This window comes from Sprattus sprattus (genome assembly GCF_963457725.1).
Source record: "Sprattus sprattus genome assembly, chromosome: 6".
NCBI classification, from domain to species: Eukaryota; Metazoa; Chordata; class Actinopteri; order Clupeiformes; family Clupeidae; genus Sprattus; species Sprattus sprattus.
Window position 1 is genome coordinate 19458733 of NC_137925.1, and position 15707 is coordinate 19474439.

The window sequence follows — 15707 nt, forward strand, 5'->3', positions numbered from 1 at the left end:
TTTTCCCCTTTAAATGTTGCCTCCTCGATCTGCGATCTGATCTGCATTCACCTATACTGTACCCGACTTGAATAATATCTATCCAAACAAATGTATGTTTTATCCTTCTTTATTTCACTAGCGTATATAAGAAATATATACCCTAGTATAAACAAGATAACGAGTCGGGAGAGACATGGCCAAATGGAAGGCCACTTGTGACCCTCTCCAGTGGCGCCAGTAATTTCATGTTTAATGCAAACTTATAAATATCAACATGCAGGCCGTAATGGACAGCTCGACGGCTATATGAGCTCCTGTAGAGGAGTAGGGGGAGAAGAAAGCAGCTCGCCTTGCATGGGCTCTGAAAACAAAATATTTTCTACATTAATGACTTGAACATAAAAAAAAAATCAATGGGGGATCTGCGCTGGCCATTATTAATGGGGAGAGGGAAGCAGAGAAGTGAGAAAGAGAGAGACGGACAGAGAGAGGGGGAGGGGGAGGGATGGAGAGAGAGGGGGAGAGAGGGGCGGGAGGGAAAGAGAGAGGCAGAGGAAGAGGGGGAGATACCAGGGGGTGGGGATAAAGGGGTTAGGATACAGAGAAAGAAGAGGGAGAGGGGGAGGGAAGGGAGATGATTGAGAGAGAGGCGGAGGGAGGGAGGGAGAGAGAGGTGGAGATAGAAGGGAGAAAATAAGTGGGAGATCACTGGGAGGAGGAAAAGGAAGAGGAGAGGAACTAACCTGTCTGCGCAGGTCACGGGTCTTCTTAGTCATCCTGTCGATGGCCGTGTTCAGGGCATCGCTCTTGTCCTTCCGACCAGCCTGAGGAGGAAACATTGAAGAAGGATTAGTGAGTGGAAGAGAGAGAGAGAGAGAGAGAGAGAGAATGAGAGGGCAAGACAGAGGAGAAAGGAGTGGGGGAGGGGGGACACCAGCTCAACTGTTTGCTCTTGTTACCATCATGTCCTGCTAAGGCAGATAGGTGAAAGTCACCTGGGAATTTGGGGGAATGGATAAACACATTAGCTTGTCATGGCACAGCTTCAGCGTTTATGGGAAGGTGAGGAGGTGAGCGAAGGAGAGACAGAGAGAGACGGAAAGTGAGACAGGCAGAGAGTAGACAAGGAGAAACAAAAACACAACTCTGCTGGCATACATGACAGGAGGAGAGGACCGCAAGCCACGGCCAATCAGCAAGGAGCTGACGGGTTGGACTTTAGTGGGTCAATCTGAAGACTGACTAACACGTCCGGAGGGAGTCTTACACACGCGTGTGCGTGTTCTTCCACCCACAGCTTGCCACTCTAATGAATATTTAGGTCTATGAATTCAAAAACAACAAGCACAAGGAGGCTTGTAAAACTTTATTATTGTGGGAAATAGTTCTGCCACAATGCAAGCCAGATTCTTTCTAGGTTCAGTAAAGAAGAAAAAAAATTGCATTTAAAGAAAAACCATGAAGGAGCTCTAAAAGGCTTTGAACGCATCCTTAAGCCAAGACATGATTCATTCCTAATCCTCATTAAATTGCATACCTAAACATAGACATAGATATCATTACATCAACTATGGCTTGCTCATAAGACATGAGCCATAAGAAGCCACTGGAGACTGAAATGAGGAAAGGGGAAGAGATTCACAACACATGCTGAGGTAGAAGATGGTCAAAGTTTGGTCATGTCAGGGTTAATATGCCCTTTGTTAGGGTACCGCAGTGGAACTGGCACTAGTGGAGGGGAGGGGGGAGTATGACTGGCTTTGCCCCTTACGTACCCACTCTCCCTTAGGCCTATACCTTGAGCCTAACCACTGGTCCAGAATGAAGATAGAGAGCTAGGGAGGGACAGCGAGAGAGAGAGAGAGAGAGAGAGAGAGAGAGAGATGCACTTCCACATGCCCCAAACGAACAGCTCAAGCGCACTGGGAAGGTAAATGTGCAGAGAGAGGGGGTGCCAGAGGGGGGCTGAGGGGGGTGTGAGGGCGTCACAGGGGCATAAGCAGCTCTGCGGTGACGGCCAATGAAATATGGCAGAGGCACAGAGCACCTGCCACTACTACGTGCCTTCATGAGCCCATTCCACCATCCACCCCCCCAGCCCCCACCCCCCACGGCCAAACGAGCCCATCGGGTGGTGCTCTGCTGGAGGCCAGGGGACGCCATCCGTCTTAATCCCCACTGAGTTTTTTTTTTTTTGCCAGTTGGAAGCAAGCACTCACAGCGGCAAACATCCACACACACACAAACACCACACTCATTCAGAAACACACACACACGCCACGCCGCTACAGTCACCTAGACACACACAAACACACACCATCCTCCAGTCCAAAATACCCTTCTCTAATGGCTACCTATTTCAGCTAACCATTTCTTCTACGGGGAAATTCATCTCCTCGGACAGGTCATTTCTTACCAAGTGGCATAAACCTGGGGAAACGTGAGCATGGACTATCTTGCAAATCAAAAGTTAAGAGGGAAAAAAAGAAGAGAAGAAAAAGGAGAAGAGGTGCTCTGAGGGGTGAGACGATTGGGCTGCTCTTCAGTATTGATTTCACTGCGGGGCCCGTCAGCTTAATTGGTGACCCATTAGGCTTCTCACACGGCTTCACAGGGTGTTTTTACCAACAGCTTGGGCATGATGAGAAACAAGCTGAGCCCTTGGGAATATGCATCCCTACACACACACACACACACACACACACTCTCTTTTCTTTTCCCCTACCCTCCCCTCAGTGATGGGAGTCCCAACGGGAAAACTAGACTAGCCCAGCACTTTGGGTAGAAAAATGTGTCTACTCTAAATAAGGTGACCCGGAAAACAACAGCAGGGGTCATTTTGAACAGGACCAAAATAACCAACCCACAGATGTATAAAACATGCAGAGCAACCTTGGCGCCCACACAATGAATGGGAACTTTGACAAAAAGTGATACAAATAATTTGACAAGGGCAAAACTAAAGCACTGTATGAGTATGCACAGCTATGTGTATGCATCTATGCACAATAATAAAAAAATAAAAATAAAAAAAGAGAATCAAGGAACAAAAAATGTTTTGTTTCGCTACCACCTTCAGAGGCCTTCAACCTGTTTGTTGGTAAAAGACAAACATTGCTTGGATCCCAGGGAGCTACCCACTGTAGCATATTCTTGTATGCTCTGACAAACATTGTTCCATTTAATACCCTGCGTGCTTTGAAGTTCTACTACTGACCGAAAAGGCATGGTTCACTGAGCTCACGCTAAACAAAAATAGACCACCTCAAAACAAAAAAAAAGGGAAAAAAGAAACCGACAACTGGGAAAACAAATAAACAGATATAAACCTGCACACACACAGACACATACACACACACACACACACACTTGTACACAAAGCACATGCACCTCAGTACGAATCTCAATTCTGCACTTCTTGTGTGTTATCTAGTCTTCAGTACACTATTAGGTTGTCCTGTTTGAATGCTCCATTAAATTCTCCATTCAAGGGGGAAACAGAGAGAGTGAAAGAGAGATTGAGAAAGAGAGAGAGAGAGAGAGAGAGAGAGAGAGAGAGAGAGAGAGAGAGAGAGCGAGCGAGCGAGAGAGAGAGAAAGAGAAAGAGAGAGAACGAGAGAGACAGAGAGAGAGTGAAAGAGAGTTCCAGCCTCTGACCCACTAGAGTATGAAAGGCCACTATGACGTCAGCTGGCTCATGACGTGTAGTTTTGGACACCTGGTATAGCATGACTTCGACTCCCTCTCTCCCCCATACGTCAAACTCAAACACGACAGGGAGGAGGCAAGAAGCTGTGTTGTTTTTTTAGTTTTTTTTTTTCATTTTTTTTTTTTTTTTTTAGAGAAGCTGACAAACGGCTGCGTCACCATACAGATGGGACTCTAAATTAAAAATGTTAGACAATGTTTTAAAAAAAAACCTGAATGTGTTTTATTGCCATCAGCTGGTGTAATTAAGTAGTGGAGACAGACTAACAATAGAAAATAAAAACACCACAAGCAATACAACCAAAACTGAAGTACACATGTTTCTAGAAATGTGAATTATGCATAACTCATGCCCTTACCACTTCATCCTTTCCACCTACGGCACATTTTTGCTCCGACACATACATACACGATCAGACAGAAAAGCTCAATGATGGTGAATTTTTGCTGCGAGTTGCCGCAACATGTTGGAGTTATCAATATTCCAATGGTGACGAATCAGGGAGAAGAGGAGGAGGAGGGAGGAATCAAACGCACAGGCACTGTGAGCAAGTGTGCAAGGAGGAAAGCGAGAGGGGAGAAGGAGGGAGGGCGAGAGGGAAGGGGAGAGAGAAAGAGAGAGCCAGTGAGCGAGCGAGATAGTGTGTGCGAGAGTGAGTGTGCGCGCGAGCGTATGAGCAAGAGAGACGGAGAGCGGGAGAGAGCTAGAGAGAAAGAGCGAGAAAGAGCGTGCGGACGCGCGTGCACGAGAGAGAGAGAGAGAGAGAGAAACCGCACCGATGATCGACGCCAGCCTGCCACCACTCTGTAGCAGTGAGTGGCTGCAACAAAAAGCACAGAATAACATCGTGGCTTTTTCTCCTCTGCTTTTCCCCTCTGCGTCTCTCTCTCTTCCTTCGCTGCCCTGAGCTCGGCACACAAACGCACCTCAGACTCGCTGCACTGGCGTCGTAAGCGGGGGTCTGACTACCATCAACAAGTTAGGGAGCTGAAGGACCCCCAACCATGCTAGAGGACCGCTTGATCTTCAATTAACCAATTGAGCTGACATCATTGCGGAGGAAAGGAAGAGGGAGCAAAAAAAAAAAAAGGAGGGGGGGTGTGAGGAGAGTATTGTTTGCCGGGGTCTCTTTGGATGCAAATCATCAACTTCAAAATTAAGGATTCCTGGGAGGTAGAAATGCTCATCTTTTCTTAATCTGGGATTTGAAAACAGGACGGAACAAAAGCCAGCAAAACAGGAGGAAAGAGAGGACTGGGGGGGGGAAAGAAGAGAGGAAGAAAAAAAATTAAATCAACATCCTGGGACATGGAATTTGTGATTTTGTTTCAATTGGTGGAGCTTGACAGCAATTCATTCTCTCAGAAGAGCTTGATTCCTTTTGTGTTTACTCAAAAGGGCTTTTACCCCTCGGATTCAAATTCCATCTGGCTGCTTCAAGAGTCTGCGGAAAAAGAGAGTTGAATGCAGCCCCCGATGTGCACAAAAGAATGGGTAAGTTAGCTCTTTAATTCACCGAGTCTGGACCTGAATAGGAAATAAGAGTGAATAGGAGTGGGCTGAGGCAGCCTGGCAGTCCAGAAGCATCCATTTAGTTAAAATGAGGTCTTACGTTTTTTTTACTCTTCTCCCATTATTGGTAGAAGCAAAGTCGTGATTTGTTATGACAGCAAATTACTGCCATGTTGTGTGCTGTATGAACAAGGAGAACTGTTGGACTAAATTATTTTCAGAAATATGGCTTTGAAAAGAGGGATCTGATGTGTCAAGGGCATTAAAGTGGGTAGAGGGGTAAGAGTGAAATAAACCTGAGGAGTAGAGTGAATTTAGAAAACACGAGGGGAGAATAAGACAATATCAACTGCAGAGGAGGATGTTTCAATTCATCCGTGACACAGCGTCAATGTGCGCGTCAAACACTGATGAATACTAATCAGAGCGCTCCCTCCTGTCAAGCCACATCAAGTTTAAAAAAAAAAAAAAAAAAAGCACACACACACATGCAAAAAAGACAAATAAATGTTGGCTGAATATCCTAAAATGTGTGTAATGATAAGCAGTGGCAGGAGAGAATTATGGATATTCAAAAACTGTGATGAAAAAAGGGGGGGATAAGATGAGGTGAAGGTGGTGGAGAGGAGAAGGGGAGGGAAAAATGTTTTCATGCCTTGCGGAGATTAGATTCCCCTCCCTCCGGTTTATTTTCTTATCTTCAAACCCACCCAGGTTTCCATTCAAGGTGGCCATTGGTGGGACAAGCACCAGCGGCACTTTGTGTGATGAGCATGCTTCTGTGCCTGCCTCCCACGTCATGCACAACCTGCCCTCAAAAATGCCGCTGTGAGGACCTGCAGTTTTACTGCGACACGCAGGGGCTTCTGACGCCCCCAGATGGCATCGACCGAGGGGCCCTGGGGCTCTCGCTCCGACACAACAGCATCGCCGAGCTCAGCCCAGACCAGTTCTTCGGCTTCACCCAGCTCACCTGGCTCCACCTGGACCACAACCAAATAACCACTGTGCAGGAGGACGCTTTCCAGGGGCTCTACAAGCTCAAGGACCTGAACCTGAGTTCTAACCAGATCACCAAGCTGCCCAACACAACCTTCATCCACCTCATCAACCTGCAGATTCTGGACCTATCCTTCAACCAGATGACCGTTCTAGAGCCGGAGATTTTCCACGGGCTACGCAAGCTGCAGATCCTCCACCTGCGCTCCAACTCTCTGCGGACCACGCCTGTGAGGGCCTTCTGGGACTGCAGGAGCCTGGAGTATCTCGGACTCAGCAACAACCGGCTCCGGAGCCTGGCCCGAAACGGCTTCGCTGGGCTCATTAAGCTCAGAGAGCTGCACTTGGAACATAACCACCTGACCAAGATCAACCTGGCCCACTTCCCCCGTCTCGTCGCCCTGCAGTTCCTCTACCTGCAGTGGAACAAGATCAACAATTTGACATGCACCATGGAGTGGTCCTGGACCACCCTGGAGAAACTGGATCTTACCGGTAACGAGATCCGCACCCTCACGCCCGAGGTGTTCGAGACCTTGCCCAACCTGAAGATACTACTACTGGATAACAACAAACTGTCCAACATGGACACGCAGACCCTGGATATGTGGAAATCCCTGGGCACCATTGGATTGTCTAGCAACCTTTGGGAATGTACCAAAAGGATCTGCACCATGGCCAGTTGGCTCAGTACCTTTAAGGGCAGATGGGAACACTCCATTTTGTGCCACAGCCCAGACTACGCGCAGGGGGAGGAAATACTGGATGCGGTCTATGGATTTCAGCTTTGTCAGAATTTCTCAGCACCAGTTATTCAGTCAAGCACTCCCACGGAGGGCATGTTTCCCCAGGAGCTGACTAGCCCGTTGTATGGAAATATGCAGACCCCCACGTTGGACTACTATGCAGAGGATTTGGGGAGTTTTACCATGGTCACCGCCACCATCACCACCTCATCCACCACCACCCAGACCCCAAGCACCGCCCTGGCAACCACCACCATGGCGGCAGGGGCAGCGGTCACCGAGGACTTCATCGACATTGACAACACAGTGCTCACTCAGAGAGTCATCATTGGAACTATGGCCCTGTTATTTTCCTTCTTCCTCATCATTTTTGTAGTGTATATCTCGCGGAAGTGCTGCCCCCCGACGCTGCGCAGGATCCGGCACTGTTCCGCCATGCAGAACCGGAGACAGCTGAGGACCCAGCAGCGCCAGCCAATGGCGGACCTGGCGACCCAGGTGCCCTACAACGAGTACGAGCCAAGCCACGAGGAAGGTGCGCTCGTCATCATTAACGGCTACGGGCAGTGCAAGTGTCAGCAGCTGCCTTACAAAGAGTGTGAAGTATAAAAACTTGTTTTATTTATTCCTGCGACCTATTGGGTTTTGCCATTCTCAACCATTTCAAAAACGATACAGGGTTTGTTTTATGGATTTTTATTTGACCAGTTTCTATATGGAAAAAATATACATAGTTTCTTTCTACTGTCTAGCTTTGAAAGAGGAAGAGGAAGAAAAAAAAAAATAGATTCTTCAAGTTGCTGGGGTGACTGGAGGTGGATATTTGATGAGTGAAGAGATGTAAAGAATCCTCACACTTTTATTTTTGTAACGAGAATGCAAGGTCCTTATTGAGCTGGGGCAATCAATCTCCACCAAGGATGGTTAGATAGGGGAATTGACACTGCATTATTACCACACTATTCTGCAGCACAGTGGAGACAAAAGAAAATCCATAGCCAAATCATCTGGAAACCTGAGGTTCAGATATCTGTTGCAGAAATAACATATCCCTGGGAAGAATGGTGAAAACTACGAGAGAAAAAAAGAAAGGAAAAGAGTGCTGCTGTGCTGTTATGCTGAATAGAAGTACAAATTTGATAAATGCAAAAGGATTTTTATGACACACAAGTAGATGACACTTATGAGATCCACTCACGTGGTCACTTTTGGGAAAGTTCAAATTCGATAGTGTTTAAGTGACATTTTTTAATTCACCTTTTTACAAATTACTGAAAGGAATAATGTTATTAAAAAAAATACCACATGCATACTGAGAACCCAGTGTAAAACAAATGAAAGCTGATCCGTTCAAAGCGATCTGTATTCGCTGAGGAGAACACGTAGCCTAATAGCCTTCTTGTTTCTGGATTTGATTTCATTCAATAAACTCAATCCCCTCCTGCAAAATCCAAAAGCTTAGCACTGTGTGTTCAAAGGTTAATGCCCAATATGCCTCTGCCTAAGCTCTGCCAAAATGTCTGGATAGCTCCCTGAACTGTGACTTCAGCAGGGACATATTAAGTGTTGTGTGGAGACATTCAATTCCTTTTATAATTATGCATATGTTGTACAATGAAGTGATTTGGTCTTCATTTCTTTAGTGCCATCTCTGACATCTTCACTGTGATAATGTGTTGCGGTTAAACTCATTTTGGCATAAATTACTGATGGCGACCATTAAAATCTCACGGAGACGGACGAAACACCCAACAAAACAACTTTACAGATAACAGTATACTATCAGGGAAAGAGGACAAGAGGAAGAGAGGGAGGGAGGGGAAGAAGGAGGGGTACGGCACAGAATATTACGCCCCCAAAAATAAATTCATTGCAAGCTTCATGCCACGCTGCTTTAATGCAGCACAGACTGTAATCACACCTGACAACTTCAAGATTGAGCCAATTAAGGCCAGGCAGCAAGAATCTAATGTTCTGTCACCCAGCCCACTGCTCTGGCAAGATTTAGCTTGCTTGGCCATTGAAAAGTCACTCTTGCACAGTAAGCCATCCTATCCCACTTCACCTACGAAACCCACTGGAAATTTGAGAGGCTATTCTTCTGAAAGCAACAGAGAAAATAAAAAAAACTCAATGAGTGTGAGTGTGTGAGACAAAAAGCATGATGGGCGCTAAGAGACAGAGAAAGAGACTGAGTGAAGATTCAGAATCAGTACAGGAAATGAGGGGGCAGTGAGAGGAGAGAAAAGAGATAGAAACAGAGAGAGAGAAAAAAAACAGATAGAGCAAGAGACACAAGAGAGAGAAAAGTAAGAGCCTACACTTGATGTGAGCTAGACCTCTCTGGAGACTGTGATCGTCGTTCCGCTCATATCCAACACCAGAAAGAGACAGGGAGAGAGAGAAAGAGAAAGAAAGAGAGAGAGAGCGAGAGAGAGAGAGAGAAAAAGACGGAGGCTGGGTCAGCGGAGCATTTGTATGCAGCACTGAGAGGATGTGCATTAGTATCCTCTAAAGAAGCTGCCACTGCAGCTCTTTGTGCCATTTGGAGGAGGCAGTGTGGAGGAGGTGGGTTGGAGATGGACGGGAATGGAAGGGGATGGACACTGAGGCTAAGGGGCCAGAGGCTAACCAGAGGCTAATGTCTCATCTCAGCCAATAAGCGTCCCCTAAACCCAGGTAATGGTGGACCGCAGGGGTTGGAATAACACGTGGGGGAGGGAGAAACGGCATAACTAACCATGAATGACAGGGCCCTGGGACACTGTGCCATGACCAAGTGATCACCTTGGCAGAGGGGCAGGAAAGCCACTTTTTGTGATTCTTGTCATCAAAATGACTCACACAGTTTGGAGCAGACGAAACCAACGGTTTAAAAAAAAATGAAAATAAAAAGATTGAGACTTGGTAGGAAACACTCAGCATACAGTTACAGATGCATTAACAGACTATTTTTGGAAAACCTATAAATAAAGGGTAAAAAATAAAAGCTTTACTACAAAACAGAAACAGGGAGCAGATCGTTATTGGCTAGAGAGACTATTTGGCAGTGCAGCCAGAGTGGTTGGGATTTAAGCGAGGGATGGTAGCCCCTAGGGGGTGCTGTAAAGAGCCATCTGTGCGGTGGAGTGGCGGTCTATGCAGAGAAATGTTGGCTCCGTCCAAAACACCCAAGAAACAGTCAACATCTCCCTCCCTCAGAGGTCTTTTACGGCCAGACACTTTTCAACAGCCTAGCTGAGCCGACAAAATGGGCTTATGTTCTGTTTCAACAATGGAATCGAATTAAACAATGCATCAACGTTGTACCAGACAAATCTCGTGGGCGGAAAGCCAGAGCTGAATATCTCTACCAGCAGAGAGTTTTGGCAAAGAAAAAAAGGGGGATTTTTAAGGGCCCTTTCACGCAGAATAATACCCAATTTCACTGTCGGTTTGGTGTTTGGAAATGAAGAACTTGCTCATGTTTACAAAGCCATGTTTTCCTTTTTTTTTTGGTTGGGTTTTATTTTCTGTTGATCTAAAGGTGATCTGTACCCCTCCAAAATTGTCTTGCATGATCCAAGAGGGACTAAACAGTGTTTACCCACCATTTGTTAGCGCCATCCAGCAAAGTATGATGGAAAGGCCTCCTTTCCCGGTATGATAGATTTAGAGAAAGAGAAGGGGGGATGAGAGATAACTATATTTTTTTCAGCAAAGAGAGAACTATCTTGGCAAATGTTGACATCTCACTGTTGAACAATCAGCTTGTAAAGTGATTGAAAACACAAATTTGTAGAGACATGCATCCATTTGCACTCCTGCTCTTGTAAAATGTTATTTTGTTTTGTTTTCTTCGCGTCATATGCTGAAAACTTGCTCCTCACTCTGCCTAGACCTGAAACACAGCCCCCTCCCTGAAAACCTCTTTGTGCAAACTGAATGCTTTTCACCCCTTTTCCTTTTGTATTGTATTATGTACAATTTCATATCTGTATAGTGGATAAAGATGTGGCCAACTGAAAAAAAATCTTTTTTTCCTTAAGACATATATTTTTAAATAAAAATGTTACAATTTATTCCTGTTTTTGGGGTCTGGTTTAAACAAAGGTTTCAAATCTCAAGAACATGGGTTTATCTGAGCTCGTTCATGCAAACGGTTCAGCGATTTCAATGCCTTCTTTGCAAACTGAGCTGACCTGACCTAAACGTAAGAGACTGGCAATCCTTCTGACAAGTAAATAGAAAATCACACAAAGTCAGAGAGGATTTAAAGATCGAGATCTTCACCAAAGAGAGGCCTTTTTTAATCACACAGTCCGGCTTAACAGTGGTGTGACTAGATTTTATGAAATGGATATATGGAGGGGAAAAAAGGGGTTTGGTATCATTCCAACCGTGGCACTTTTTTTGCCCTACTAAACCAAGATAACAGAACGCCTGAATAACTCCCATCAAATACTGAACCATTTCTAAGAGTCCCCTCTTTAGCCTCGAGCAGGGTGGTGCTCAAATCATGCTTCTGGACCTCCGATAAACACAGAATGATTGACACGGGCTGGAAATGATTATCTAGACCAGTGGCTCATGATTTTCGACAAAATAAAAACGGGAGGAATCACCTCAGTTTGGCCAGAGGGCTACATGTGCTGACGCCCCATCCACCCCCGCCCTTCGCTTTATATATATATATATATATATATATATATATATATATATATATATAGTTTGTAACAATGGATGGACAAGGCACGTTTCATTGTCTCATTCTTTTGAAGGGTCCATCCGAAAATGCCCTTAAATGTACATAACGCAGCTGCTGTGGGGAGCTTTCTGGGGTGAGGAAGTCTACTTCCAGGAGAAACAGCTGCTACCAGTGGGGTGATGTACTATGGAGTACATAACAGTTTAGCTAGTGAACAGGGTACAGGGGGGATAGGGGGATTAGGTATTTTTCCAAGTTTGGCTCCCCTCTCCGACCTCCTCTTTTCTCTGGCCTACCCAGAATGCAGTGCACCAAAAGCATTGAATTACATCAGATATCTTAAGGTGCAGGGATGTGTGATTAAGAAATCAATGGTGAACTGGGTTTCATGACAAACACTGCCTACAACACAAAGCTCTGTCAACTTTGCAGAAGACTTTATAAATAAAAAAAAAATTTAAACATGGATTACACTGTCTACAGTGGATTGTGGTTCAAAGCTTGTGGTCGTTCATCTCAATCCTTTGCCAAGGCCATCAATACATAGCACAGTGGTTCACACAGACCAGATGACAAGCTGCTACTCTGACTGCATTGCTAAGGAGCATTTTTTTATACCCATGACAGGGAGCAGATATGAGATGTGAACAGGGAAAATGATTGGCTCACAACGCTGTCTGTCATCAGTCAGTGGCCATCAGGAGGGAACAGCTGCTATGCCTTTGGGGATCTCATGAGATGCAGGGAGGGAGCAGGGACAGAGACCAGACATGATGAGGGAGGAAAGGGGAAATATGGAGAGTGAGAGAGCAAGAATGAGTGAGTGAATGACAGCGCAAGAGAGAGGCAGGGAGATAGAGAGAAAGGAAAAAAAAGTATCTGGCCACACTATGGAACCACATGGTCACAGTGGCTAGAGGCATGTACTCGCTTCCATGAGCAGTTCCATCAGGCCCTTAAATTTTAGGGGAATTTACCATCTACACTTTTTCAGCAGAATTCACATCAAGGTATTGTGTTGTCTTGTGATAAGTGATGAAAACCTCAGACAGTAAGGTCATGATGTATTAAGACTCCAAGTACCAAACATCAGGCCAAAATTAATATAAAAAAAAAGTGTGTGCACACCACACACACACGCCATATTTTTCAGATATGTGTGTATTGGGTGACATTTCACTTGTCAGACATGACATGCTTAGAGATGAAAATCAAATGAGAGATACCAAGAGGAAGAAGGATCTGCTGAAAGATATCTTTGCTAAAGACCCTAAACCACTGACTCTGGACTGGGTGACAGTCAATTGCAAAGGATTTCCTCAACCCAACTAAATGGTGGATATTCTGTTGAAATTGAGCAAAAATAGTGCAACTTGCAAGCTATTGGAAATAATGTGCGGATCTGTTGAATATTCACTACTTTTCCTGATCACAAGGTCACGAATTCCTGGAAGGACTGCTTAAGCAATTCACTACAGCCAAAAGAAGCCATTAACTCAAAAGGGCAAAATTTAATTTGGTTGTGGCCCTCCTTGTCAGAGGTTGTCTCTTTTGGTCTAAAAGGAAACAGGAAAGAGATATGGCCATGGATTAAGAGCTCTTATATAAGTGCCATCTGATGCCCTATCTATACGTTTTGCCATTTTCAGAATGTCTACTGGCCTCCATCCAATTACACCTGTCTGTCTGACACACCTTGAAGTCATTAAAGGGCTCTCTAACAGGGACTCATTCCACAGGACAAAAGTAATAGTTTTTTGTGTTGAGTCATTCAGCACTGGGATACTAATCCTTTGCCTCTGTTTACTCGGAAAAAGATGAGTTTGTCTGTTTGATGGCTATTTTTTGTATTTATTTTCCTTTGATAACACAGGCCAGGAGCTGGGGCTGAGGTACTGTGGGTGAAAGGAACACATCCTTTTAGTTCAGCATGCACTGAAGGCAGTCACAGAGCTTTCACAAGGGAGGCAAGGGGGAAGGGGAGCGCGGTGGGGTGAGGATAGAACATCCTTCATTCTCTCTGATCAAAGTGTTCAACAAACAAGAGTTGAAGGCCTGAGTTGCACTGCAGCTGCAAACGAGAGACAACGTATTCCTTCTTTTAAACAAAAAGGTTAGACCTGCTCAGAGACATTTTGTTTATTAGAATTTGCACACATGCAAGATTAAAAAAAGGAAAGAATGGGGGGGGGAGAAAGGGTAAAGTTCATGTAGCATAAAATCAAGTCAATATTTCTAGGCTGCCCTGATTGTAGCCTGGCACCGCATAAATCCTTGCATAATGCAATATTGAACATAAGTGTGTGTTTGAACCATGATGCCATTAAAATTTCATAATACCCCTTTCTCTTCTGTAAGAGAACACGACACCATTAATCAATGTTGTATCATTCACCGATGGCTAAGAAGCTATGAATATATATTAATTCATACGAGCTCACTTTGCTTTCACTTTCACACTGGGCTTTGTTCAAGCATGTGTTAATGCAGAGGCTACACTCCTATGAAACAGAAACGTCTCATTTCCCTCACGTTTCTCATTTACACCACCAGCTACAATAATCGCACACTATTTTTGCACCTTAAAAAAAAACAGAAACAGCTGTTTTACGTGCTAAATGACTTGTGAGTCACCAGGAAGGCCATTGCATGCTGTGAGCAAGGTAACAAAATTACAAACAAAATAAATTCCTTGAATGGAAAAAGAGGTTGTTTAGTCCATTGAGACTTTTTTTTTCTATAATTTTTTCTTTAAAATGGTATTATTTAAATACCAATGTTATTACAAAATGTTCCATTTATTTCACACATGGTTGCCAAGGAAACAGCATTAAACCTAGCCACTTCCGTTACATTAACCCTTTGGGGTTGTCTTCTTATTTACTTGGCACAACTCTCCTTAAAAAATGTTTTGCCTTATTCATGTGTATTGACTGATCTCTTTCAGTCATATCATCTGCACATCCAATCGATACCATTTATCACAAGTTCACCCTGAAGAGACTCCAAGTTAATTTAATCCATACAAGGGCGAAAGGTTCTCAATAGACCATGGCTCCAGCAAAGGAAATAAACCTTTCCTAGATTACAGGCAAAACTGACTACACATGTAGCTGTCAGCTCAGCTACATTCTGTGATTCGTAAATCGGTGAAGAGCAATTCTCGTCTAGACCACGCTGCTTTACATCAATACCTAATCGTCTGGTTACTCTTGGACATACACCACCAGGCACATATCAAGCACAAACTTTGAGTGCCCCCTACCACCCCGTCTTGTACCGATACAACATGTCAGAGGTCTACCCAATCACACATGAATTATTTCATCTGTAATTGCATCACATTTGAAGGCCTTACAGAAGAAAGCTGAAACACAAGTGCTGCACACTTCATGTTCAGAGAGTGCAATTAGGAGCAGGTTGAGGGACCTCCACCAGACAGACATTTCACGAAAGCAATCAGATTTATCGCAGGGACCATTTACAAGATCTTGACCGTCTGGGTAATAAGGAGGCCGAGAATGGGGCAAGAGCATAAATCTGGACCTCAGCGCACTCTCTCCAGCACCTGAGTGAGCCGTGTCCATCTGTACCGGCTCACATCCTGTGCCAGGCGGGGCACGGAGCCTGACACTTGGGCCATAAAACAGCCGCTCCACAGGCCGGCAGGCAGCGAGGGAGGGAGGGAGGGAGGGCGGGCGGGAGCAAAGGAGGGGGATGGGAGTGATCCTGGGCCGAGAGTGGGCGAGACCAGCAGCCTCTGCTGCCTGAGTGGGTTCAAGGACTCCAGGGCGGCGTGTGCGCCTCAGGTACTCATTATGAGGGTTCCAATAAATCTCGAAAATGCTTACTAGGAAGGACATATTGATCCGGATTCTCATCAGCAAAATACCTCCCTAATGTATTTACTGCCTAACGCGTTTAAAGTGCGATTCCCCACCGCGGTTGACGTTGGTGAATCCAAAAAAACACACCTTGGGCCAGGTTTGACCGGGATCAATTAACCTATGCGAAAGACCTCCCAGGCGACATAAGATACCTCTGGTTCTCTGGGAAGGATGTGAAGGGGAGA

At 45.1% G+C, this 15707-nt stretch overlaps 2 protein-coding genes across 3 annotated transcripts in view; one reads left to right on the forward strand and one right to left on the reverse strand.

Moving 5' to 3' along the window:
- The window catches only part of ctnna1 (catenin (cadherin-associated protein), alpha 1), a 101121-nt gene that overhangs the window by 46300 nt on the left and 39114 nt on the right, over positions 1-15707 (reverse strand). For both annotated transcript variants that reach the window (XM_080840777.1, XM_080840776.1), the window contains exon 9: positions 726-806. In XM_080840777.1, coding sequence (XP_080696903.1) covers positions 726-806 — 81 coding nt within the window. The remainder of the gene's footprint in view (positions 1-725; positions 807-15707) is intronic.
- On the forward strand, positions 1141-7557 carry lrrtm2 (leucine rich repeat transmembrane neuronal 2; the record flags this gene model as incomplete). Its single annotated transcript, XM_080840245.1, has 3 exons — positions 1141-1192; positions 5090-5185; positions 5918-7557. The coding sequence occupies 3 exons, from the start codon at positions 1141-1143 to the stop codon at positions 7555-7557; spliced, it is 1788 nt and encodes a 595-aa protein (XP_080696371.1).